This window comes from Vipera ursinii (assembly GCF_947247035.1).
Source record: "Vipera ursinii genome assembly, chromosome: 1".
Taxonomy (NCBI): domain Eukaryota; kingdom Metazoa; phylum Chordata; class Lepidosauria; order Squamata; family Viperidae; genus Vipera; species Vipera ursinii.
This window is the reverse complement of record NC_139512.1, coordinates 254,139,946-254,167,486: the sequence shown is the minus strand read 5'-3', so window position 1 is coordinate 254,167,486 and position 27,541 is coordinate 254,139,946. Positions and strand designations below refer to the sequence as shown.

Sequence of the window (27,541 nt, the reverse complement as noted above, 5' to 3'; positions counted from 1 at the left end):
ATGCCAAGGATTACTGTAATGAACATTTTGATCTAGTTTGTTCCAATCTGGTGATTATTTTGAATTAAGCTCATATGAAATATTGAACTAAAGTTTACCCAATCACATTTTATCTCAGTTAAACATGTCTGGACTAGAAAATGGAGCTAATGAAGCCATGGACAAACTTGTGAGAATGTTAGCTGCTTCAGATTGTGCAAGCTTGATGATTAGAGTTTAAAGGCAGAAATTCACTTTAATCAATGATTAAAGTTAAAAAGCAAAAATTCAACCCCTGAAATTTCCTCAGATGGAGAAGCAATATTGAATAATCAAAGTATTTTTACATTTTAAATCAATATAGCAGAGCGCTGTCAGAGGAAGTCATAGGTAATATTTACACATTTTTGTTATCCAAGCAATTTACTTCACAGGGTAAATAATCAGAACTCTGTCAATTATATATGGTTCCATTATAAACCTGTGGCAAGATTTAAAAATGACCTACCAATGTATACTATCTTTAATAAAGCAATGCTTTTTGCAATACTACTGTACAGTATTTTTAAATCACATTTAGTCATTCTTTTGCCACCCATATAAATTTCATAACTGTCTCCCCATCTGGTATGCCTCAGAGCTGATGAATGGGTAGGAACATGTGCCTTGAAATGGGTGGTGGTGGGTCAACGATGAATTTATTTGGGGTACACCTTCACCAACCTTGGTCGGTCTCATTGAGTTTTATTTTCTACTTGATGTTCCGTTTTGCTCTGCTCTTTCCTTTAAAAAAACACCAAACCCCACCCCTACCTTGAAATCCTTGTTTAATTACTGACTTCTGATGGAGTCCAATTACATTAAAATTTATGGATTCTGAAGTTTGTACTTATATTCTAGGGGCCAATTGCAAACCTGAGCATTAATATACAGTAGAAGCCATGATGAGGGTAACATATTAGCAAATGTATTGGAATAGCCTGTAAGGTTTGTAAAATAAAAATTCATACATGAGGGCAGTCAAGAGTTACATAGTTGACTATAGACCAATCCAAGTTAACATGTTATAGTAAGCAAAAAATAAGCAGAACACATAGAGCTTTGCTCCTTACCCCCTCCAACATACAGTATCTGTAAATTTAGTTTTGAAGATTTCAGAAATTATTATCTCTGAACAACAAACCAGTCTTTAAAATTAAAGTGGGTAGTAAAAATCTTATGAAGCTTTACAACGTTCTAACATTGATTATACAGTATTACAATTTGAGAAACTTTTAAAGATTTTTAATATGTTTTCATTCTTATCATGCTTTTTCATTGAATAGAAACAGAGTTCTAGTTTGATTAACAAGAATAGCATTTCCAGTAGATTTAATCTTCTTGAATCATTCAGTAGCACATAGGGACTATTGAGGAAATACAGGTAACATCAGTTAATTCATATCAAGGCTTCACTGTTAAAAACACAAAGCAGAATTATCTAAGTCAGGGTAGTAGCATTTTTACTATTTGCAACAGCTTAGAAAGCAAACTTTTATTGAAGCATTATGATTTCTGGTACAGATATATTTTTGTACATTTTAATGTTCCATGTCTAACACCAGAGATAATTTTAAACACCAAACATATCCCCCTCCCATTTTGTTCAGCCTACTATTCATGAAGATCCATTGAACTGCTTTATTTCTATCCAAGGCTTATAAGTTCTGCATTTCCAGCATTACTTCAAAGAATCTGCAGCTAAACAGATCTCAAGTCAAAGAGTGTTAATGACTCAGAGTACTTTATTATAAAAAACATTTGAAAAATTGGCCCTTAAAAAGCAAAAGCACCATAAACTGCTAGGTGCTACAGAGAAACAACATTTATTGATTTTGGTAGGAAAAAATGTTCCAATTGCTTGATTTCCAAGCAAGCAGGTTTAATAACATAGAAACACTAAAAATGTTTCCTTTATAAATACAAAAAGAACAAAACACTCGTAATCAAAAACATAGCCAAGGATTAGAATGACACATCTATAAGACTTGCTGGTCTCAACAGCTGAAATCCCACAGCATTTGAGGTGACTGAACATGCTCTCTCAGGAATTTGCATTTAATATCCATGAAGCAATATCCATGTCTATTTTGTTACTAATGTATTACATATAAGTGTTTTACATGACTGTATTTAGGCTCCCATATTTTCTTACTGCAGCGAAATCATCCAATGCCTTCTACACCATGTAAAAAAGAACTGTATATTAATTCGGAAGAAACACAGATGAAGTCACAATATTGCTAAATTTAGCTTAAACATCACATGCATTGTTGTCACAGGACATTACAGACTGGAAGGGTCCATGTTTGAATATAAAGTTAACATTTGAGCCAGCATATTTCACAGTAAGAAACGGCAGCTATTTTGTGCAGTAAATCACATTTCACCGTTTTCTATCCAATCGCTCTGCTAAATTACCATAAAGCGCACCAAGTTCCTAACCAGTTAGGTTCCTAGATGACAAAACTGCATCTGAACTCTGTGAAAAGCCTGGGGTGAATTGTGTCCTTAACTATCAAAATGTTGTTTATATACTTAAAACAGATGTCCAATGACTGCCACCAATTGCTATAGGTTGCCTTTAAACAAAGGACATGGAGCAAGAATGGGTTTGCCAAAAATTAAACAATTATCAAAGTAACTTGCCAAATAAACAAATACATTTTTACCCATAGGTGAAAAGGTAAAGTGTTAACCACAGCAAATTGCCACTTCAATTCATTGTAGAATTGTATGCAGATCCAATGTGATAAAAATTATTCAATATTTTTAAAATGAAAATATCCCACTAAGTGTATCCAGTTTTGTTCTATCAGTTTCAATATCTTAAACTGTGAGTTTTAATCTGTCATTCAGTTGTTGCAAAAATGTGCCAATTAGAAACCACACATTCAATAATTGTTTTAAAATTTGTTACAGCATACAAGTGAAAAAAATAGGCAACTAACACTTTTAGTTAAGTAAGTCTAGGGGAAATTCTAATGAGGACGAAATCCTTGTCTGTGGGGAATTTTTGGGGATACTTGGAGAAAAACTATGTTGCATGTAAATCTATTTGAGATGTTTTTATAAATGCTGTAGAGTCTCATACAGTAAAATGTTTCTACATGCGCTTCAGTTTCACAGCAAAAGTGAAATAGAATATCTAAACACAGAAGAGAGTGTTCATGCAATATATCTAAAACTCTGTTATAATAATGCATACAATTGAAAATTATACTATGATTACATCTAGGGCTTTCTGCAACTACGAGGTGGATATGAAAAATATGGCCCCTTGTATCATTTACTAGAAAGCAACCACCACCACCACCTCTAATGGGTATTTTTTTGCGCTTTTTCTTCTTCATTCCTCTTAATCAACTTTGCTGCTTATTCTTGGCAAAACTGGTAAAAACGAAGTTGTAGTCATTAAACTGGGCAATCTGGCGATCAAGACGCTTAAAACCTTCAATCTTCTGGGCTGAAGAAAACACGGTGCGACATTTTGAGCTCTAAAAGAAAAGAAAGATACTAAAATCTTGGAGAAAACTAATCAAACATAAAATCAGCTTTGGAATATTACGATGCCCTGTCCTATATAAGAATTGTCTGAGCTGGGTGACGAGAACCACAGTTGGTAGGTATAATTATTTGAAAGAACAAGAGAATGAATGTGTGGGAATAAGTTAAGAAATGTTTCACAGTAATTTTGAGAGTGATAAGATTATGTAGAAGAAAAAAAATAGGAGTAGCAAATAAAACCAATTTGAAAGGATATGTTAGTTCCACAATGGTGAAAAATGAAAAGGATAAATTTAAAATGAAATTAACAGATTTAACAATTGCACTCAGGAATTATAGAAACCAGGAAAAGCAGTACAAAAAAACTTTATCTGAGGGATTAACTCTATTAAGAACTCAGTAAGAATTCTTAAGAATTTGGCTTCTCCAAACCAAAGAACATATCTATTAGAAAATATGTACAAGAAAGTCAGATCAACCAGATTAATAAACAAGTAGAATATAAGAATATGTGCGCTTGACTACTTATTAAATGTATACTGTATGCAGCAAACTTCTGGATATGTAGAACTGACATGATCTCTTTCACAAATCAGTTGCAAAGTGATCAGCAAGTTATGGTTTTACAAGAATGATTCAAAAATCAGAAAATTACATTCAATAATTTTAAAATTAGCAACTACTACCTCAGAATACAATGATTATGCAGTTATTGTTGATTTCTGAGAAACTGGTTATGGTGGAAAAAGTCTTAGGTATTCTGCCACAGAACAGTTCTACTTCCATAAACCATCTATCTTAAGGATATGTACAATAATTGAAAATACATATGCCTCAAAGTTTACATCTTTGAATTTCTAGAGGTCGTATAACATTTACCCCCTATAAGTTTATAAGGATTGCATTAAATGAGGTAGCTATGGCCATAGGAACATATGCCAAGTAAGTCTGTTATGATGAAATTCAACTACTTTCCGTAAACTGATAAAGATGCTAGTCAATTGGAAGACTTGGGAGTTCCTTTCTTAACTATTACAGATTCAGTTGTTTACTTCTGTATGGATGGGAACTGATTACGATTTCTAGTCCCAAACTAAACACAATTATTCACTTATGTGACTTAGGAGTTTTTAAAAAATATATCTAAAAGATCCGTCCCATCTTCCCAAAATAAGAGATGTTTTACCTGATTAACGAAGAGAGTTGTCACAAATTTTCCTGGCTTAAAAATGTCTATGACTTTCCTAATTAGGTCATCGTAGGATGTCTGACTTATGTTTGTTTCAAAACTAACATATGAGAAATCTGGTTCTGGAGTGATGTGAATAGTCCAGTAAGTTCCCTGGAGAGGAGCAAAATAGATAACCTATATTAGTATTTTTAATGTAGTTACATTATTTCTGCAAATACTCAATGGAATATAGAAAAAAATATCATACTCACATCTGTTTTCATCCCATTCATTGAATACCCACAAGGATTGAACATCGTAGCATCAATGACAGAACCTGGTATCAGGTCACGAATTCCACTCACCTATAAAATAAAGAAGATTCATACTGAGGAATATTATTTCAGAAAATTCATGTTATGTCTACCACAGTTATTGTTCATCCAAATCATTACTTTTCTTGTTTCAAAGAGATGAGGTCCCATCTAAGACCCATCTTGTTTTACAGAGTCCTGAAGACCTGGTTCTTTATTAAGGTGGTTGAAGCCCCTTCTGAATAGTGTGCCCATATATTTTTTTCTTACTGCCCAGTTTTACCATTTTTTGCTCCTTTTTAAAAACATTACTTGGTTTTATTGTTACTTTTTGTTTTCTGATAAGAGGTATTTCATTATTAAATATTTAATGAAACATTAAAACATTGTTCCAGCTAATATTCTGTTACACTGTTTTCCCTTTAGGTATTTTGTTAATTTTGAATTGCGTAAACCAGGGGTCTTCAAACTTGGCCCTTTCATGACTTGTGGTATATGGTATACAAAGATATGGTACACAAAGATTAGATTAGAAAGGGATCCATCTCAAGTTCTTCTTGAACCTGTACTCAGAACTGACTTGTTAGAAACGCCTGAAAATGAATGGCTGTTCAGGACAAAAAGTTCTATTATTCACTGAATTAATCTAATCTATTTTAATTACCATAATTTAAGACTTACATGAGTGACATCATTTGCAGTAACACCATCTTTCATGTAGAACTGGTCCATAACTGCTGGATCAAGCTCGCTCATCAGAATTTCCAATGTTTGATCTGGCTGATTGATTACTCGACTCTCTGGGAAATCCAGAGTGTACAAGTACCTGTTTTAAAAAAATGCATTTCAGAAAAAAATATTCTAAACTGGTATAACAGATTTATACTGCTCCAAATGTTACACTGATAGAAGCAACCTTACCAGCAGTCAGAATTCATACGGCCCATGCAGTATGCTGCTCCATCTGTGGCAGATACATAAAGTGAAAAGTGGTCTTATACAAAGAACTACCTTCTTTTCCTTATGTTGTATTTCTTGGATTAAACCTGACTATATGAACATATAGATCTATATAACAACCAGTAACTCATAAAGAAGTCTTGGGACACTGTATCAATAAATGCTTTTAATCAATTGTTTTTTGGCTTTAGATATTTACTATTACATCTTTTTTATCAATAATTTTTTCCTAATTATTTACTACTGCAGTATATAGTGGTTAAGGCACAGGCTAGAAACAAGGAGGCCTTAGGCATGAAGGCCGGCTGGGTAACTTCGGACGAGTCACTTTCTCTTAGCCATCTTGCCAGGATGGGTGACAAACTGGTCAGCTATTTCCTCTTGCAACTAGTGCAACTTGATTGGTTAAACAAAAGAAAGAAAAGAGCGGACCCCGCACTCAGGAGAAAACACTAGGCAGAAAGAAAAGTATTCTGTAAAGCAAAACAATAGCCATACCATACTTATTGGTATCAGAGTAATTTACTGTAGTTGCTATAGTAAGTCGCAGTTTCTTGTTACAGGCGTACAGAATTTTCTTCCAAAGCAGAAAATGAGCTTTGGGGCTGGTGTAGGTATACTTACTCAACTTCTCAATGGCTCCTTAAAGAACTTACACCTTTCCTTGACCAAACACAGAAGCCACATTAGGGCTTTTCTTAATATGGTACAGAACACAGACAATATTTTGAACATTAAAACAATTTTTGTTTTATTGAACAAAAATCCTATTTTTTAAAGTTAATGCTAATTCCATACTTTTTTCCAGTGCTTTTTTTTCTAAAAAAAAAAAGGTGCTAGAACTCAAGAGGTGCTGTCACTGGGAGCGATGCCGGTGTCTTGCTACGGCGTTGCTGCCCATCCTTTGCACCCCTGCGACTCGGAGCCACATGCCGTGGGGATTCCCCTCCCTGCAGTTGCCACGCCGCAGCCCATGCTGAGCCCCCACCCGGAGCTGCTCCAAACACCGACCCAGAGCTGTGTTCCTCGTGGCAGTGGTCTCCGGCGCCAAACAGCCTCTTTCCAACCACATCCAGAAAAATTTGTAACAAACATTGGAATTCTCAAGGCCATGTTTGGTATTTCCCAGCAATCTGTTACTGGAAGGAAAAAGCAATCCCTGCTGTGTTACTGATCCCAGAGAAGCATTTGCATGTATGAAGGTATCCTTAGGGTGCCATAGTTATGGATGAGAAATATTGGTTGCAAAGTTGGCATTTCTGGATGTAATACAGATATTTTGGAGTTATTTTTGTTTCTTTGCATGTTTGATATTTTTAAAAAGGCATATGCTACTGACTACGCTTATGCACATATGTAACGGCTTTTGCTAGGATACATGACCACTGCTTGTCCAGAATGTGAAAAGTGAAAGATTGTGACTAAACAAAATTTTAATGTACAGATAATACCACCAGAAATTATTTTAGCCTTTTTAATGTTGTTATTGATGTTAAGCTCACCATGGAAAACATCATATATTGTTATGTATATACTAGGTTAATTATTTAACAACTGAAGTGCAACATAACTAGATTCTAAATAATCTATTTTTCCAAAACACACAACAGTCCAAACAGTAAAAATAAAGTCCAAATTAAGAATATTTCATTCTTAAGAATTGTTTGAAGTGGTTTAGTTGTAATAGATGGCTATAGATTCAAAATAGTTTTCAGGAGTGTACAAAAGATACTATTTTTTTCTAGCATCAGCTAAATTAGACATATTACATTGAGAAAAATGTTTCTCATTTGTTTCCTGTTACCTTTATTGATTTCATTGCAGAGATGTTAACATAGGAAATAAGATTATTTTGTTATTTAATTTTACCTTCCAAAAGATAGAAGCAGATGAAAAATGTGAGGTTCTTTCCTGTTGGCTTTTTTGAATTAGCTGTTTTAGATTCTAAAAGTTTAGTTCCTAAAGAAGTAACCTTGTAAATATTTTTAATGTCCTCCTCTAGTGCAGGGTAGGCAACCTTGGCTCTTTTATGACTCAAGGACTTCAACTCCCAGAATTCCTGAGCCAGCATGGCTCAGCTTGGAAACCTCTCTGTTTCCCCTCAGTGTGGCTGGCTCAGGATTTCTGGGAGTTGAAGTCCACGAGTCATAAAAAAGAGACAAGGTTGCCTACTCCTAAAGCCAATAGAGGGAGATTTATTTATTTTTTCCAAAAAAAAAAAAAAAAGGTGCCGGAATGCAGTTCTGAGCGTTCTGTGAGAAAAAAAGCCCTGCTTGTTTCTATTTTTTTTTACCTTATTCTACTACCTTCCTATTAGTTACACTTATAACTATTTCTCTTACTCAGTCTAAAAATTTCCATGTTTGTGGCTCAATCTCTATGATTTAGTGCACTGCTTTTTCCCATCTTAACTCTTTCTTAGCTCTTTAAACCTTTCCTTTCTCCCCAGGTCTTTAGCTCTTGTAGCCAATCCCAGTCCATTTGCATGTGAACTCCTCACTCTTCTGTAGGAGGCACTCCCAGCACTCCCCAGCCCTGTTTCTGGAGCTGGTTTGTGGAACTTCGCACTTGGACTGTCGCACACAGTGGGCTTACTTCGGTTTGCAGACTTGCTTGGATTTGCACACTGGTCAAGCTCCCTCCACTCTCAGCTGATTCTTCAGCTCCAATAATTGCTTTATCTTTTGCTGTCTAGGCACTGCTGCTTAGGTAATTAACTTTGGGTTGGTGGTTTCTTTTCCCCAGTCTCTTGCTGTCTCCCGGGCTTGACTCCTTTTGACACACCCATGCCCATGCTCATTTTTGGTTCGTTTTAGGAAATATTCTCCAATTAAGGAAGGGATGGGTCTGTTTTAACCCACCTTTCAGATAGCACCTGGAATCCCCGGTGGGAAAAGAAATGCCTACTCAATCTTGGTGGTGAGCTCACTCTTCCACACCAAACAGTCTTTGAGTTAACAAGGCAATGCACTGTCACTATCTTTTTCACTCAAGTTAATAGTTAAGCAAACCCAGCTTCTTTAAGAAACCAACAGATACGCAGCGTGCTCATGTTGGATCCAAAGCACCTTTTGCCACTTCAGATCCAAATAATGCACACCTCTATTTTTTACCTGTACCATCATTTTCTATACTACTAAGTACAAGAATCTACAGCATTTCAACAAAATGCATGCTCCACAAATATTAGCAAATAAATCAATTACATATATCATGCCAAAACCAAGGTCTTACAAATGGCATTTTCATTCTTACTATCATAAACTGATTGGTTATAGCAACAACACTGCATCACTGTTGCACGTGTAAAAATCTTCATGGATAATTGTTTTGAAAAAGTTAAATAAAATGCTGTACTTGACTGAGCAATCTTCTGCTTTATTATTTTTACTTGTTATATCTTTCCGTTTAGCTATGAAATCATGACTTATTTGAACAGTCTCCTATGCATAAACATTCTGAATAGCCAGATTTTATTTACAATATTGTAAATTGAAGATATTAAGACATTTACTTACTTGGAAATATTTCATTAAGGAACTCTACTTCTTCCTGGAAATTCCTATGTGGGTACTCTTGGTGGGAAGGCTTCATGAAATTTTTACGTGAATAAAAGAAGCTCTGAAGGGAACCAAGAATTGAAATAAAATAAGTATGATTTCCTCAATTTCATCCTTATATAAAAAGAAATTATCTACTGTACAAGGTTTTGCAACTTTATACATATAGACATGCATCTATGCTTCAATATATGAATGCAGTAATCCCTTAGAAATTCATAAACAATATAATTTGCTACATAAAAGATACCAACATGGAATATAAATATTAAAAAGTGGCATCTTTAGAATAACATTTATTCTCAACTGGACAAGATTTTTCAACTATAAACTATTTTTATCTTTTAATGATCTTATGCTATCAGTTTACCTGAAACCTCACATTTATACTCCCCATCCCCAATATTCTTGTTATTGCAAATGAAGAAGCTAAAGAGACAAAAACAAAAGCTCTGCTTAGGCACAACAGTGTGGTTTATATTTACCTAAAACCAAGGAAGGTAGATGACTAGGATGGTTATGCATACTTGTATGGTAAACAACTCTGAAATAGCAATAGCTTTTATATTTTCTTTCTTCAAATAAGGATAATCTATTTTGTTATTATAAAGCAGGGAGTGTCAAACTCAATTTCATTGAGGGCCGCATCAGCATTGCAGTTGCCTTCAGGGGGCTGGGTGGGTGTGGCCATGATGGGCGTGGCCTACTGGGTGGGCGTGGCTGGAGTGCGTGTGGCCTACTGGGTGGGTATGGTCAGCTCTACATCATTTGCGTCAAGGGTACCTATGGGGGCTTGGGCAGGAGTGGGACAGATCTGAGGGTCTCTGGCAGAAGGAGATGGGACTGGGCAAGTGCCAAGGCATGGTCCACTGGAGGAGCCTCATTTTTGCTCTCAGGCCATGTGGGGGGGAGGCCCTGGATGGTGGTGCAGAGGTCAAATGCCCAGCCCAGCCCTCAAGCACCCAAGGCACTAAGCCTAGCCCCAATTCCCCAAGGGGCGCCCAGCTGCACTTCCCTCCTCAAGGCTGCTGCTGCTGCTGTGCTTGCTCTCCTTAGCTAGGTTGCTCATGATGGATACGAGGGCAAAGTCAAGAGGAAGGCCCATTCCCTCTCCATGTGAGGAAACCTGGCTTTGTATCCAAAGCTTCCTTAGCAATAGGATGGGAGACCCCCCCCAGGATAGGCCAGGAGGAGGGGGCAAGGGGATGGTGAAAGGGCAGCAGGGAAGGACTAAGGCAGGACTTCCCTCAGACGCTCCCTCTCCTTCCTTCTTTCCTAAGAGTGGTGGGAAAATATTTGAGATGAGGGAGAAAAACAGACAAGAAACGCAGCTGGGAAAGTGTCATTCTTTGTGTGGAATGAAGAAATGCACCATTGCCTGGAAGTGGCCAGCACATGGCCCTCACCTACTTCACATATCTGCCTTGGTGGGCTCTGGGGGAGGGGATGCCATGAGCAGCACGAGAGACAATGTTACCCATGCAATGCTATCCACCCTGGAGCCTGCCCAGTTTTGGCAGGCAATGGGGCGCTCTCCTCACAGTGCCGAGGCTGAGCCAGGTGGCATGAATCTGAAGAGAAGCGCAACGCTGCCCAGCCCCTAGCCTGCCCAAAGTAGGCATGGCCATGTGCTGCCCACTTCCAGGCAATGGTGCATTTCTTCATTCCTCACAAAGGGTGATACCTCCCCAGCGTACGCCAAGTGGGTAGGGCCGATGTGGCAGGGGCTGGTCCCTCGCTGTTTCCGGACGGCCTTGTGGAGCTAAGACTGAATGTGTTTCAGCATAGATGGCCACTACGAAATTGTACATTGGCTCCTGGCCGGCCTGAGCCAGGGACAAGGCAGCGGGGGCCATTCCCTCACTGTTTCCAGGATGGGTTCGCAGGCCACATGAAACCACTTCGGAGGCCGCATCTGGCCCCCGGGCCTTGTGTTTGACATGCCTGTTATAAAGTTTCAAAATGATTGGTTCATGACATATTTGTATAATGAAGAACAGAATTTATATTTAAGAACAGTCAATGAATATATATTATTAGCATTTTTAAGTGGATTTTTTTGGCCAGGAAATATGTAAAGAGTACAGTTGGATACAGTCTTCTTAAAGCACTTGTGGTCTCAGCAAGAGTATAGAAAAAGAGAATCAAGAACTTTAGTAAAATATATGCCAATTATATTAAGGGAGTGCTCTTAGATCTTTCCTTCTCCTCCTGACCATTTTACAAGCCTCATGTTGAAGCCTCCAATGGCATCTGTTGAATATCCCCCACCTTAAGCTGGCATCATTTAAAGCCAACCTATTTGAGGCAATAGCTTATTTCATCTTTACTATGAATATGGATTATCTGATTAAGTCTGTGCTCCCACTTAGAAGTTGGTATCTTATGTTTTAAAGGTGTGGCATTTTATTCAGCATTTTCAAAAAGATGTTATTTTCTCTTCCTGCTCCCGCAACTCAAGTCAATAGGCATATGTATTTATACCGTAAGTCAGAGGTGGGGTAAAATAAGTTTAAAAGCTTTCAAAAAAATATTGGGCAAACTGGTTATGTGTCACCAATAAAACTATTAGCAATTACTGATCAGTGATTTTGTACTGTATGTCATCCTAAAAGTGGCAACCTTTGTGGGCTTTGTGTTGAGACACTTGCCGATCCAAGATCCCAGAAGCACTGAAACCTCACTGAAGTGTTTAAGTGTATTTCTGCATAAACTTTTGACTACTGACAAACCTGCATCTCCAGCAACCTTAAGATGACATTCATGAGTGGCAGAGCACCGCAAGAGCGGAGACAAGATAATATGTAGTGCAAGAAAGACTGAGTGTGAATGAGATATGAAAATCCCAGAAATATCATCTGAGGGGAATTAACCTGAAAAACATCTTACATATTGTACAATAATAAAATACTATTAAATGCTCAGCATTTAGTACTGATATATTTTGTAAATATATACCAAAAAATAAGTCAATAAATTATTTAATATATAACTGTTAACAACTTTCAAGTTGTCTCAGCATTTTCTTTTCTTTTCTTACCTGAATCGAGTCGAACCCACAGTACTCTCTAGCAAGCTCTAATAGGGGAACCAGTGCCTGCAGTAAGAGGGTGGTACCACATGTCTTCAAAATGAAACGTCTCTTGGAGACAAACATGCTACTCTCACTGAAAAACACAATGATATAATTAATATATTTTGTATCTGAATAGATTTTGGAAATTCCAAATAGCTTTAGTCACTTAGGAATTAGAGACAACAAAAATATTGGCTTAGTCAATACAGATCTCTGTTCCTTTGAGAATTCTGTAGGTATGAAAAGGTTCATCTCATATACTGGGCTTTAAATCAAGTAGATTTCTTGCACAACTACTCTCTGTATAAATGGTGTAACATGAAACATTCCTTTTTTTCTACAGTAAGAAGTTCCTGCAGGCTTTGATGCTTTCATCAAAGTACCAAAAGTAGCACAGTGCTGTTCTGATACAAACTGCCCCCTTTTAGATATGCATGCATCACATAAAAAAGATCAAATTTGCATTATGCTATAGCAACACTGTTTTCATCATTTGTCCCTTTTGACCCTTCCATACCCAATTGGGCAACTCTGATTAGAAAGGTAAGTAAGAGGTATGTAATCCTGAGGTAAAGAAATATGTCATAATACATTAAAAGATTTCAAAATACAGTTGAGGTAAATATTAGAATCAGAATGGTGATTAATACTTGAGTATTAAACCAAGTTTGAATCCTTATTTAACCATGGAATTCTTTGGATAACTTAGGCTATTAATTCATTCAAGTGAACCTATTTAATAATACTGTTATTGAGATAACATTAAGAAGACAATAACATTAAGAAGAACCCCGTGTAATCTATCTTGAACTCTTTGGAGGCAAAGCAAGTTATTACAAAATAAATATAAGAATACAGATATTGCTGATTTTGAAAGATACTTCTGCAATAACAGGTATTGTGGGCAAAGCACTACATCATGTTAACCAAAATAAAATTTAAAGAGACAAAGAGGAAAAAAGATTGTGACATATGAGAAAACTACTACCCTTAATTTGTTTTTCAATTTGAAATTATTTCTCTAAGATGGTACTTCCCATAGGTCTTAAAACTCTAATAAGCTAGAATTCTTTTTTAAAGAAAAAGTCACACAATTACACTAAAATGTTACTTACTATGCTAACAATTTGGCTTATTCTGCAGTAAAGATGTGATAATAATGATATACAGCTAATATCTTCTGAAGGTGCTATAACAAATATTGCATTGCTAAGATTTTCATTACATTGTATCTAGTATTACAACAAATAATAAACTGATTTCCACCTTAGGTTCTGTAATTCTATCATATTCTTAACTTGCTTAACCATCAGCATGAGTCTAGTAGCAATTATCGATCAAGGTGCTGTGGATAATTAAATAACAATATTTAACAATAAACTCCTCTTGCTGCATTTTACCCTGTTCTGATATCATTCACTTCTTTTTCATACAATTGTTTATAGAAACTTCCAATTTACTTCATTACTATAATACATAATGATTGTTTTCATCACATGCTACAAGATACAAAAATAGGTATGGCTGACAAACTTCAAACTGCATGAATATTTAAAACACTCAGACAATACAACACAAGTTCAAAGAAATCAAAGTGAGATGTGGGTATATTGCACTTACAGTGATGTTAGTATTCTTTCAAAATATTTAATATGTAACACGATATGTTAATATTTAACCTTAATTTTAAAATGAACATTTAATACTGTTTTTAATATTTGAAAAATAAGTATTAATTTGATATATTAATATTTTAAATAAAGCCTTGACATAGAAAACTCTTATTATAATAATGTTGAAATGAAAATCTTTTTTGTCTGTGCAGATGCAGTTTGAAAAAAAAGAACATTACGTATTTGTCCACAAGTTATAAATGGGGTGTTTTTAGAATCCACTCCCTTGTGAAAACTACCTACCACATCACATGCAATATAATCAACAGTTAAGGAAGTACTTTTTTTCTGAACTCTAACCTATATTACAATGGTGTCTAATGAAATGTTTCTATTTATGTGATAAGACTACTTCATATAACATGCAGAGGAACATTTTCTGTTACAAATGTTTATGGAGATTTTCAATCATCCAAGTCATGGTTGTCCCAAAAGTGCTTTTCAAAAAGCAATTCGACTTTTTTGGTTTTTTCCTTGAAAATGTTTTGCTTTTTATCCAAGAAGCTTCTTCAGTTCCTTGAAGAGAACTGAAGAAGCTCCTTGGATAAGAAGCAAAATGTTTTCAAGGGGAAAAAAACCAAGGAAGTCCATGTTGCCTTTTGAAAAGCACTTTTGGGACATTTTCTATTACAATTTAATATTGAAAATTCATTCCCAATCTCATTTTCAAAAACAAGAACAATGATGAAGACTAAGAATATTTAAAAATTGTGATTGTACAACAAGGAATACATTTATACTGTTTGGGAGTCTATAAAAATGAGATTTTACTATAGCCTTGGAGTTATGCAAAGAATGACCTTTCTTTCTGCCAAAAAGGTAAGCCTCCAAAAGCGGAATAGTTTCAAAAGGGCGTATCCTGTAGCTCTTACTTGTCAGACAAGTTTCTAACAACAAAAAAAGCAGTTTCTGAAGTACTCCAGTCCTAAGCCATATAGAATTTTAAAGCTCAGTGCAAATTCTTTAAAATAGACTGCTAACCAACACAGATCTTTAACTGTCACTAAACTTCCCCAGAACAGGTTGAACCCTCAGTCCTCAAAATTGGAGGATTGAATCCAATAATTCAACACTGTTTATATTTAAGCTCATTGTATTGTTCCTCATCTAGATCACTACTGAATTCATTCAGGATTTAACAGTACTGTTCCTTAGAAATGGATGATAAAGTCAAATAGTTCAACTTCAAATCTCTGAGTCCCCCCAACCCCAATTACCATGCAGTTTTTGTGGGACAAAATGAAAATCATATACTGTATATTGGTTAGTAGATCCCCAGCACATTTTTTGACATTTTCTGAGCATAAGGGCTGCAGGTCCCCAAGATATGTTACAATCAGAAAGTTGAGATAAAGTCAGTGTTAAATGTTACTAGAAGATGCACAGAAATCTAGGTAAAGTTGTTGTTAGCTGCGAAGTCGTGTCCGACCCATCGCGACCCCATGGACAACGTTCCTCCAGGCCTTCCTGTCCTCTACCATCTTCTGGAGTCCATTTAAGCTCACGCCTACTGCTTCAGTGACTCCATCCAACCACCTCATTCTCTGTCGTCCCCTTCTTCTCTTGCCCTCAACCTTTCCCAGCATTAGGCTCTTCTCCAGTGAGTCCTTCCTTCTCATTAGGGGGCCAAAGTATTTGAGCTTCAACTTCAGGATCTGGCCTTCTAAAGAGCAGTCAGGGTTGATCTCCTCTAGGACTGACTGGTTTGATCGCCTTGCAGCCCAAAGGACTTGCACGAGTCTTCTCCAGCACCATAGTTCAAAGGCTTCAATTCTTTGGCGCTCAGCCTTTCTTATGGTCCAACTTTCACAGCCATACATTGCAACTGGGAAGACTATATGCACTTTTGTTGACAGGGTGATGTCTCTCCTTTTTAGTGTGCTGTCTAGGTTTGCCATGGCTTTCCTCCCCAGGAGCAACCGTCTTTTAATTTCTTGGCTGCAGTCCCTATCTGCGGTGAAGTACTCAGGCCATATTACGCCAGTCGAATAACCTATATCCATTTACACCATGGCTTATCCTTTAAGGCAATCATTTTAGCCTTTGTATATCCTTACCAAAAGCTGTTTAAAAAATGGGTATGAACAGTATTACCCAGATGTGTCAGAAACTGCTATGTTACTACTTTTCTGCCACTTTCTCCATAAACCAAAAAAATTAGTTTGCTTAAAAGTGTATAGCATACCATGATATGATCTCAATAATTTTTTATAACTACCTCCTTGAGGCAGGGGAACACTCCCCATCCACAGGGAAGTATTGGTTAATATAATGGGATCAATCACATCCTAACCAGTTAGTCAGGAAGGCTAACGGAGCAATTGGTATTCCTCAGTGCCACTGTAATTTCAAGCAGCCACTAAATGAATGGTTGTAAGTTGAGGACTACTTGTACACTGCACATTACTTTATATTTTTGTAGGAAATAAATATTTATGTAAAACTTTAATACATTAAAATCAAGACCATTCTTTGTGTACAGGTATTTACTTGCCTGAGTACATAAGCTTCCTGCTTGTCAGTTTTTGTCACACTTATGATCAAACAATGCACATTCTCCAGAAGTTTGTCCCACTCAAACCTGCCAAAAGGAAAACAATAAAGGAAATACATGAATTTTGTAGTTTTTTAAATAAGAGGGGATTATGTACTGAATCACAAAAGACCAATCTGCATTTCAATATCAAAAAGGAAACTTAACAGAATGTGCAAACTATTGTACAATATCTATAGATTTAGCTTAACGAAATAGTAATTATCAACCTCATTATTACTTATTAAAAAACTTTTATTTTAAGAATGACATAAAATTATACCAAGACAACGTGTGGAAAGTCAGAAATTACTATTTGAATTTGTAAACTTACTTGAATTTTATGGATTCTTGGTAACTTCTATTACTAATATCTTGGAAACCATTTTATTCTCCTGAACTTGGCATATTAAAATACTGCAGATTTCCTATAAACCAAATTGAATGCCTATTTTTGACCTTTTGTCCAATGCCCTTTGATACTAGTATACAAGTGTTAAAGCTTTAGGCACTGGTAGTAAATTTAAACTATGTTATAGAGTTTGATGTCACCACCATAGTTCATGAGGAGAAAAATGTGCAGTTTATTTAAATTTAAAACTTACTGTATTTTCCGGCGTATAAGACGATTGGGCGTATAAGACGACCCCCTACATTTCCTGTTAAATTATAGGGTTTGGGCTACACTAGCCGTATAAGACTACCCCTCTTCCAACGCACACCAAATAAAAATTAAAAAACATCAGATTTGATTTTAGTATGGTAATTTTAATTCAAATGCTTATGACATGCAGGTGCTTACTAGGAAAACTGTCACTTATAAACATAAGGCTGTTTGTCATCAAACATGTAAACATAAAACAGTGCAAGTGGATTAATAATAATAATAATAATAATAATAATAATAATAATAATAATAAGTTGGAGGGGACCTTGGAGGTCATCTAGTCCACCCCCCTGCAGGAAACCCTATACCATTTCAGACAAATGGCTGTCCAGTCTCTTCTTAAAAACTTCCAGTGTTGGAGCATTCACCACTTCTGGAGGCAGGTTGTTCCACTGGTTAATTGTTCTAACTGTCAGGAAGTTTCTCCTTAGTTCTAGGTTGCTTCTCTCCTTGACTAGTTTCCATCCGTTGCTTCTTGTCCTGCTTTCAGGTGCTTTGGAGAATAGCTTGGCTCCCTCTGCTTTGTGGCAGCCCCTGAGATATTGGATTACTGCTATCATGTCACCCCTCACCCTTCTCTTCGTTAAACTACACATACCCAATTCCAGCAACCGTTCCCTATTTTCCTAATTCACTTTTTCACTTTTCCTAATTCACTCTAAAGCTTTCCCTGCGCAGAGCCTTAAGTAACACCAGCTGCCTGCAATTAGTGCAGGTTCGCATCCCACCAGGCTCAACGTTGACTCAGCTTTCCATCCTTCCAAGGTAGGTAAAATGAGGACCCAGATTGTTGGGGGCAATAAGCTGACTTTGTAATAATGCTGCTTGGGGTGTGTGTGTGAAAGCCCTAATAAACAGGCATATACACAGAATGAAGGCTATTGCTAAGCACATTGATTTGTGCTTTAAATTGTAAGCCACCCTGAGTCTTCGGAGAAGGGCAGGATATAAATGGGATTTTTTTAAAAAAAAAGACCAAATGGGAGATCCGCTCCAGGTTTTCCAGCCAGCCCACCCAGTTCCTGAGTCAAATGTGTCCTTAGAGCTAAGCCGCTGCTCTGGCTGCTGCCTTCCCCACCTGCCTTTCAAGTTGGGATATACTACAGCTGCTCTTCAACTTTAGAAGGAAAGACGCCCAGACCCCAGCCTGTAAAAAATCACAGACTGCAGCTTCTTCTCCAATTGGTCCAGCTTTCCCTGCACAGACTAAATGGGAGATCCACTCCAGGTTTTCCAGCCAGCCCTGTCCCTAAATTTTCAGCACCCGGCGACCCCTGACTTTTGAGAAGATTTTCATGGGTTAAAAAGTAGTCTTATACACCGGAAAATACGGTATATGGATGTTACAGACTATAAAGACATTACAGTACTCAGATAATCACAATTACTCTTAATTTTGAATATTTGATCAAGTATGTTGTCAACATTCTACTAGTTACATCACATTGTTCAAACTATCTGAGCCAGTCATTCTTTCTCCACCAGCCCACCTAATAGGATTGTTGTTCTAGGGAAAATAGGAAGAGGAAAGGGTTTTGTTATTTATAAAACAACTTGCTGACTTATTTAAAAAATTAATAAAGGGGTAAAAATAAAATAAATATGCATCCCAGATTATCTGGAATAATTCTTATTTCCTCAGAATTGGGTGAAAAAAACCCTATATAGATCTCTTGAATATTTTCAAACTCCCACCAACCATTTCATGCACACATGCCAAGCCTGTCACACTTCACAGCAAGCCAAATACCTAAGTCATTATCTTAAGACAGAACTGAGGATAAACTAAGTTGTCAGACAGAATACTAATCCTTTTGACTGATTTTATAGGATTAAACCTCTATACTTCCTAATGGTTGTATACAGGAAAGCAAGAGTTCTCTTAAAACAAAGATATTGTTGCACAGGCCTCTATATTTCTTTCATGTAGTAAGTAAGCTCACCCTACTCTTCTAGAGGCTTGTACAAACTAGAAAATGTGTTAATACAGCAAACAAGTAGATTGTGGCTTAATGTTCCTGACTCTTCCAGATTGGTCATGATCTGACTGAACTGAATCGCTGAATACTTTATTTGGATTTGGTCTGTGCATGAAATGTTTTGCACACCCTTGTGCTCCTTTAAATAATGACCAACTCATAGGAAATGGCAACCTTATCTATATTTTCTTGGCAGGAAGTACAGTACTGTTTAAAGGTCTACATAATTCTGGCTGACTCAATAGCTTGTTTGCAGTCACTACACTCTTACAGGAGAGCTGTGTGTTTTCAAAACTGACTGCTGAAGCACATTCTTCCTTACATTCTTGCTTCAGCAGTTGAGCCTTGCAAAACAAGATCACGCTCCTTCTTAAGTTTCCTCAGGAAACAATAGGATAACACCTACTTTCTCAGACTAGGCAATTTACAATCCATACCAGGCTCTTTAAAAAATGAGGGGACAATGAATTATGCGGAAAGCTACTGGATTAATATCAAATTGGCCAGAAATATGAAATCATAGCCATTTCGCTGCTGCCAAGTTAACAAATCTCAGCAATATTCCTCACTTGCCATCCTGGAAGGCAGTAAGTTCTCTAACTCTAGAATATATGGAAAAATGCATACATTATGTCTAACCAAGATTGGATAGGTACCATGCATCTCTGAAAGTTAGAAAGACATCTGTTCATAATATTATAGTGAGAGGGGTGCTTGTTACACTTTTTGTGCTTAGTGGAAACAGTTTTATGGTTGAAGCCAGTCTCAAAAAAAAAAAAAGAATAATTCAGGACTGGAGTTCATAGAACATTTTTGTTTTAACATATTTCTTGTCATACAAACATCAAAAACACTTCAGAGTATTTCAGCACATTATATCTGTGTCATTCGCCATGAACCTTGTGCCAGCTACCAATTGATTTCTGGATATGATTTAAAATGTTAATTTTGACCTGCAAATCTTTTTATGGCTTAGAATTTGGGTATCTATAACACTGTTTACTCCAACCTGAACAGATCCATCTGATTAGATTAAAAAGGGAAAACTGCTCTTACTCCCTCCCCCTCCCCCCTACAGAAGGGAACTAAAACCCAAAGGTGTTGCCGTTTAGTAGTAGTTCCAGTCCTATGGAACAATCTCCCAATAGAGATCAAAATGGCTCCCTCCTTCATGGATGCAGAATAGCAAAAGCAAAAATGTTCTATTTAGTTTTATATTTACCTTATTTTTATCTTATTAGATGTTATGTTTTCTTTTCCTTTGTTTTAAACGCACACACAAGTTTGGAAGCAAATACAGAATGTTGTAAATCAGCTTATGAAGCTTAGCCATATTATGTGTGATTTATACAATATAAAAGTTTTCTTAGTTCAAGAGGAGTGGATTTCCAGGGACAAGATCAGGCAGTGGAAGTTTTCAAAGAAAGGTTATTTGATATGGAGACCTTGGTGATCTCTGAGCTTGGTTATTTGCTTGCAGACATTTTATTACCCAAGTAGTTAACATGATCAGAGCAAAACTGGGTCACAGTAAATTTTATTTCAAGCTAGCATTATGTTTGGATCAACTTATAAATGTGTCTCAGAGGGCCTTCACACTACCAGAGTTTAATATCTTACTGTCAACAGTGTTGGAGAGTAAATACTGCAAAATCCCATATGATGGAAAACTTTGTCCTTATAAAGATGGGCATATTAAATTACAGGGTTATGCTCTGCTTTACTGTAATTTTACCAAGACATTTGTAATGAGTTATTAAGGCATCTTCTTAGCCCATTTCCAGGTTGGACAAACAAATTCTATGTACAGTGTGTTTTGGCAGATAATAAATTCCAGGGAAACTTTTGCTGTCAAAAAGTAGCCTATAGAATTCATGTATTGATGATAGCAGTCTAAACACAAGAACAGAATTTATTATATATGCTATAATGTATTTTACATTACATAATTTTAATGCAATTTTGGTCTATGATCCATCATAAATTTTAGTAATTCCTGTAGTAGCATTTGGGGTATTATTGAAACCATCAGAGTAGGTGCTGACATTCTTCATGATCTTTTATAGGGAAACACATATAGTAGTTGTCATCCATAGAAAAATGGACAAATTCCTAGTAACTTTTAATAATTAAACATTTACCAGAACTATTGAATATGCACACTGATATTTAACATTCCATGCTGTACGATCAAGATCGGTGATATGCACCAATAACTTTTTCAGCCTAGCTTAATACAAAAAAATTATTCAAGGACAAATTTGGACAAAAGGAAAGCACTTATACCATGATGTGAACATTGTGGAGGAAAGAGAATATAAAAATAATTAGATATCTAGTCTAGGTACTTGGAACTATGCAGTTTCTTATATTTTTGCTATTTATAGTTTTAGCATTAGAAAATGAACAATGCAAATCACAAGTCAGTTTGTCATCAGGTGATGACAATATAGAACTGTCATAAAACTAAATTATTCTACTACATACTTGGTATACCTAGGCATAATGTAGTTTGAAGTCAAAAATATACAAACCCAATTATTACTGTTTGTATTTTTGCACAGTAGGCAAATTGATTCATAATGCAACTCTTACCTAATGATATTTGACATAGCCTTCCAAATTGACTTTTTTTGGTTTTTCTTGGTGGTCATATTTACAAATGCAAGTGAGATATGGTAAAAATATGGATTTTATACAGAGCAGATCTTGTTTGATCAGATATTAACCTCTGATGGAAAACTAAGAAAATGTATGACTTTTTATTGAATTTGAAAATGGAATATGAACAAGAAACAATGATAAGGGGCAAAGAATTTTGGATACAATATAGATTTAGAGAAATGGCAAAGCTTGTGGGAAAGAAATTATAAATTGACAATGTCAACTTCTTATAAAGAAAACTTATATGTTTTATAAATGGCACTTGCCAGCAAGGTTAGCAAAAATGTTTAAAAATATGTCAAATGTTGGAAATGTGATCACAAATCAGGTACTTATTATCATGTATGGTGGACTATGTTAAAGCAGAGATGGACAAAAATACATACTTGGCTAGAAAGGATGTTGGGAAAACATGTAGATTTTAAACCTGAACTTTTAAAATTAGGTATAATACCAGAAAAGCTTGACAAAGTATATAATTTTACATGTGCTAACAGCGGCAAGAATTATATTCACACAATATTGGAAAAATGAAGTAACACCACCAGAGGAAGAAATAATTTTAAAAAAATATTAGACTATACTGAAATGGACAGACTTACTCTGAAGCTGAAAGAAAAAGAAGAGACAGAATATTTTCAAACTTGGGACTTATTTTATCAATGGTTGGAGAAACAAACAAGGGATTAGGAATTTAATTTGTATTAGTGAATGATAAACTCAGACAACACATTTTTTGAATAAGTACTTTTGAATTGTATTAAAAAATCAATAAAAACTTATAAAAAAACAAATTGACTTTTTTTTGCTTTCAGAAAAAAATCTGAAGTTACAAGTGCACTAATTATTGCAAGAGCACTCCACTTAGGTGGTTTATTGGTAGAGTAGCTCCTGCAGTTCTCTACTCTTTGCTAACAAAAAATACAAATGCATAAAGTTACATAAAGCTGAGAACAGATATCAATTTCTATAAGGCAGTTTTCTTTCTATCCAAACTATCCATTATTTCTTTGGTGTTTCTAGCACATTAGCAGTACATTATTAGAGGAGAATAAGCATACATAGAAAGGGTACATTGTTCCAGTTTACCTTTAATTATTCTCTCTGCTAAATGTAGCTCATTCAAACATGCATATAGACTAAGCATTGTAATTTTCAAGTGTCTGAATTCTATTGAAGCGGATTCAAGCTATTATTTTGTACGTGCAATGCAAGTAAAATACAAGTACTAATAGTGTGTATTTAAGGCTGTAGAGAATACAACCCTTCCCCCATAACTGTTGAGGAGCTGGCGCCTCCTCCACATTCCTGAAATGCCCACTAGATGACAGTCCCACAATCAACCCTTAAAGTAACACTAAAAAGTAATGCTTGATCTCATTAATGGAGGAGAGGCTTCTTCATCTGGAGTTTGAGCCTGAAGCCTATTTAACTCAATCTTTTTTTTTTAAACACCGAAGGGGCTTCTGTCTATATCCCATTGTATTGCCTGAATTCCAGAAGGGCAAATGCATACATAAAATCTCCTACTCCAGCCACTGTCTATATAGTCATGCTCTTGCTAACCCTATAAGGAGCAAAACAAACAAATCGTAAATTCTACAGCAGGGGTCTTCAAACTTAGCCCTTTTATGACTTGTGGACTTCAACTCCCAGAATTCCTCAGCCAGCAAAGCTGGCTGAGGAATTCTGGGAGTTAAAGTCCACAAGTCATAAAAGGGCCAAGTTTGAAGACCCCTGTTCTACAGAAACATCCTTGCCAGCTTCCCCAACAGCCTGCATTATTTTTACTAGACCTTGAAAGAAATCAGGAAAAAAAACCCAGAAGAAACTCCTCTGCTTCCTCGACAATTTGACAAAAGGTTTGGCCATCAAGACTCAGGCAACTAAGCTGCAGCCAGTTTCAGAGGAAAAAGAACGAACAGTCCAGTTCCCTTTCCAAGAGTCCACGAACCAAGCACAGTCCACCCTTTAAAGATCATGCTGGTGCAGAGATAATCCGTGGATGCCCTGCCCGCCACTTGCGATGGCCAGCTTGGGAGGTAGGGTTCGTCGAGTGCTTATTATACCAACAATTTACTAGCCGTCTCCTAATTCGGTTCCGATCCAAAACTGCGAGAGAATCCCGGCGGCCCTCGACTTTCCCACAGGATCAAACACCTCCCTCCCGTATAAGACACGCTTCTTATGCTCACACTCCGTTGTGAACCAGCGCAAAGGCAAATAAGGGGGGGGGCCCTCGTGAAAGCCCGCCATGCATTGGTGGTAGGAGAGAGAGAGAGAGAGAGAGAGAGAGAGAGAGAGAGAGAGAGAGAGAGAGAGAGAGAGAGAGAGAGGGGAGAAACCATGAACGAAAGGTCACGTCCCGCCCTAGCAAGGTCACAACTCCGCCTTTTCCCGACGTGAACTGGTCTTGGGTTTTTTAAGTTTTCCTCAGAGCGCCGGCCTACTGGGAACTTAAAAAGGCCTGCCGTCAGCCACGGCACGCTGAGGCCAGGCCTGCATGCGCCAAGGGGGAACGTTAGCGGCCGTTACTGAAGGGGCCGGCTCGCTCGATCGCTCTTTTTCCCCCCCCGTCCCCCCCCGCCAGGCCGTCCCGGTGAAAGTCCCTCCCTCCCTCCCTCCCTTCGGAGCAGGCGGGCCCCGTCCCTGCCTCGCCTCGCGCAACACAACGCCGTCCTGAATGGAGCAGCCGCCATGCCCGCCCCTCTTCCCCGGCCATTAGCTTCGCTCGCTTCCCGCCCAGCGGTGCGGCGTGACGGGAGCTCACCAGGGCATGCGCGCCACCGGCCGGGCATATTCCCGCACTCGCTCGGCTCGGCTAGTTTCCTCCCCCCCCCCTCCATCCATCTTCTTCCACCCGCCCGTTTCCACCGGCTCTCCTGCCGGTTGCCAACTCACCTGGGAATGGTGCGGAGGTCGCCGGAGCCCTTGCTTTGGTGCGGCTCCTGCGGCGAGGGCTGTTGCCAGGCGAACCACACCTCCAGTAGCTTCTCGGTCCCTTCGAAGAAGTGTGCACCGTTCTCCTCCATCATGGTGAGACAACTCCGCAAAACCAACCACAGAAATTAAAACGACAGACAACCCCCCCAACGACCAAACTGCTGCTGCCGCCGCCGCCGCCGCCCTCCTCACCTACACCAGCTACAGCTGATATGACTGTTGCTTCTGGGCAGGGCCGCGGCGCCTTCTTGGTGTCTCAGCCCGTCCCAAGCAGGTTTTACCTTGGATGGGGCAGTAATCTTATATTAAGTTATAAGAGAAAATACGTGTGTGTATGTGGGCGCTCATATATAAATATATATCAGCGAGCGGTTGCAGAAAGGGTGGCGGGTTATTAGGGTCCTTTGGGGTAGGGGAAGGAGGGAAATGGAAGGCGAGAAGTGCGGAGTAGGCAGGCAGGCGAGCGAGCAGGCGACGCGGTGCGGTTCGGTTCCTTGTAGTCCGTGTGTTCCCGTTACAGAGAAGAGCATTGAGCGAGCGCTAGCTAATGTCGCCGGCCATACTGTGGAAGCGAAGTGAGGGAAGCCACGCAGAGTTTTTATAACTGCACAGGTACAGGGGGTCTGCTGCTATTGGACTTCCGCTCGTTAGGTCCGCCCACTTCCTTCGCTGATAGGGCATTCTAACTGTCAGACAGGCACTAGGAGCTCGTCCCAGTTTGTTGGCTGTTCCAGCTCGTGCGGTCTCCGCCGAGGTGCGCTGTAGATGGCTCCGGGTGGCACATGCGAGGGGTTGAAACAAGCAAGGAAGAAAATATCGGCAGGGAGTTATTCTTTTTTTAAAAGCCGATACAAAAAGAACAACGAATGCCTCTGTGACATAGTGATCAAGATATCTGGTTCTGAAAGACACTATGGCGCTGGTTGAAATTTACTTTTGAGTTACAGAATTCCCAAATTTACTATTGTTGCTGGGGGTTTCTAAAATTCAGTCACGGTGGATGAGTAAAGTAAGGCGTGTATGTTTGAGAAACAATTATTTCTAAAAAATAAAGAGCGCATGGGAAATGTGTTAACTGATAGAAGAGTATATTTGTATATAAAACTTCCTAGAGACTTCTGAATAAAGAAACATTGAATCGGGCTGCGTATGTCACTGAAAGCAGAACAATATTGCATAATGAAGCTTAAGGTTTAAGAATTTCTTCTTTCTCACACGCACACAGTTAATTTTGATTTTGAGGGTTTTTTCTAAAAGTTTTAGTACTGCTTTTAGGATATTAATTTGTATTTATGGTGACTATAGTTTTTATCTTCTCTAGGACATTATTGGGCTGCTGTTTTGCAATGAGGAATATGGGATAATAATAAAAAATAAACTGCTTAATGGAAAAGACTGTTTAAGAATTCTTCGGTCTTTAACCCAATTAACCAGACAATCATACCAATGGTACTATCAAGACTATTACAATTCCACTAGCAGTAGATAAATTATCCTGTAGTTTATAATCTTGCTAAGATTTTAAATAGTCACATAAAGCCCCATTATGTATCCTTTGGTTGTGCAATACGTTTATGTTTACTTGGAGGACAGTCCTGTAGCTGGAAATGGTGCTTATTCCTTAATAAGTATATTTAGAATTCCAGCCTGTACGCATTGTGTCTTTTTAGTCATAAATATCCAATCACTGAGTCTGTATGTAATTTGTAAAGTATCATTATAGACGGGAATTCTTCAGTACCATGAGACAGAATCATGCTTTTGCAGCACAAGATGGAACATGGTTGCCAAATATGTATACTCATACTAACAGTAAATGTCTATAAAATGTAAAAGCATGCAATATCTTTATTTCCATAATAAAGCTACATAATGAGAATATGTTAAAATATGTTGAAATAATTGTCTAAGAAAGATTTCTGCTCAGAATTAACTACAATTAATCCACTATCAGAGACTTTTGTACCACCTCCCACAAAGTAGATGTATGAGTCTATGCTGGGAAAATACAGGGCACAAATCTAAACAATTATCTCTTGTTTGTATGCTACAAATGTTATTAAACATTTTCATGTTATTAAAAAAGAAGTGAGACAAAGAAATAAACTTTTAACCAAAAATAAGAACTGCAGAATAAGGCTTAACATCTACCTTAATTAAGATAGTCCACATTTATTGGGATAATTCATGAAATTGAGCAGAGGAATATACTTTTATAATGTAATTATTTCAAGAATTATAAAATCAATTACAGCTTCATTGCTCCCTTAAAAAACCATAATGGAATATCTTTACTGGAACTAACAAAATGATATAAAATGATGAAAATGTTCCAGTTCTCAGTATTCTTTGCCACAAAATGTTACAAAATCAAGTAAGAGCAACATTTTATAATGGTATTTTAACCAGGTCTACAGTTCAAACTTGGTGTCAAAATTGTTAGTGGTATGTGTAGTGCCAAATTAGTCGTGTCCAT

At 37.4% G+C, this 27,541-nt stretch overlaps 1 protein-coding gene across 1 annotated transcript; it reads right to left on the bottom strand.

Annotated features, from left to right (window-relative positions):
• Window positions 1–679: 679 nt before the first annotated feature.
• On the bottom strand, window positions 680–25,652 carry AMD1 (adenosylmethionine decarboxylase 1). The gene is made up of 10 exons (XM_083348860.1): window positions 25,258–25,652; window positions 25,024–25,167; window positions 16,770–16,860; window positions 12,571–12,693; window positions 9,489–9,591; window positions 5,932–5,974; window positions 5,692–5,836; window positions 4,969–5,061; window positions 4,712–4,867; window positions 680–3,515 (listed from the first exon to the last, which is right to left on the bottom strand). The coding sequence occupies exons 2-10, from the start codon at window positions 25,155–25,157 to the stop codon at window positions 3,381–3,383; spliced, it is 1,023 nt and encodes a 340-aa protein (XP_083204986.1). The 5' UTR covers window positions 25,158–25,167; window positions 25,258–25,652; the 3' UTR covers window positions 680–3,380.
• Between the last annotated feature and the right edge of the window lie 1,889 nt (window positions 25,653–27,541).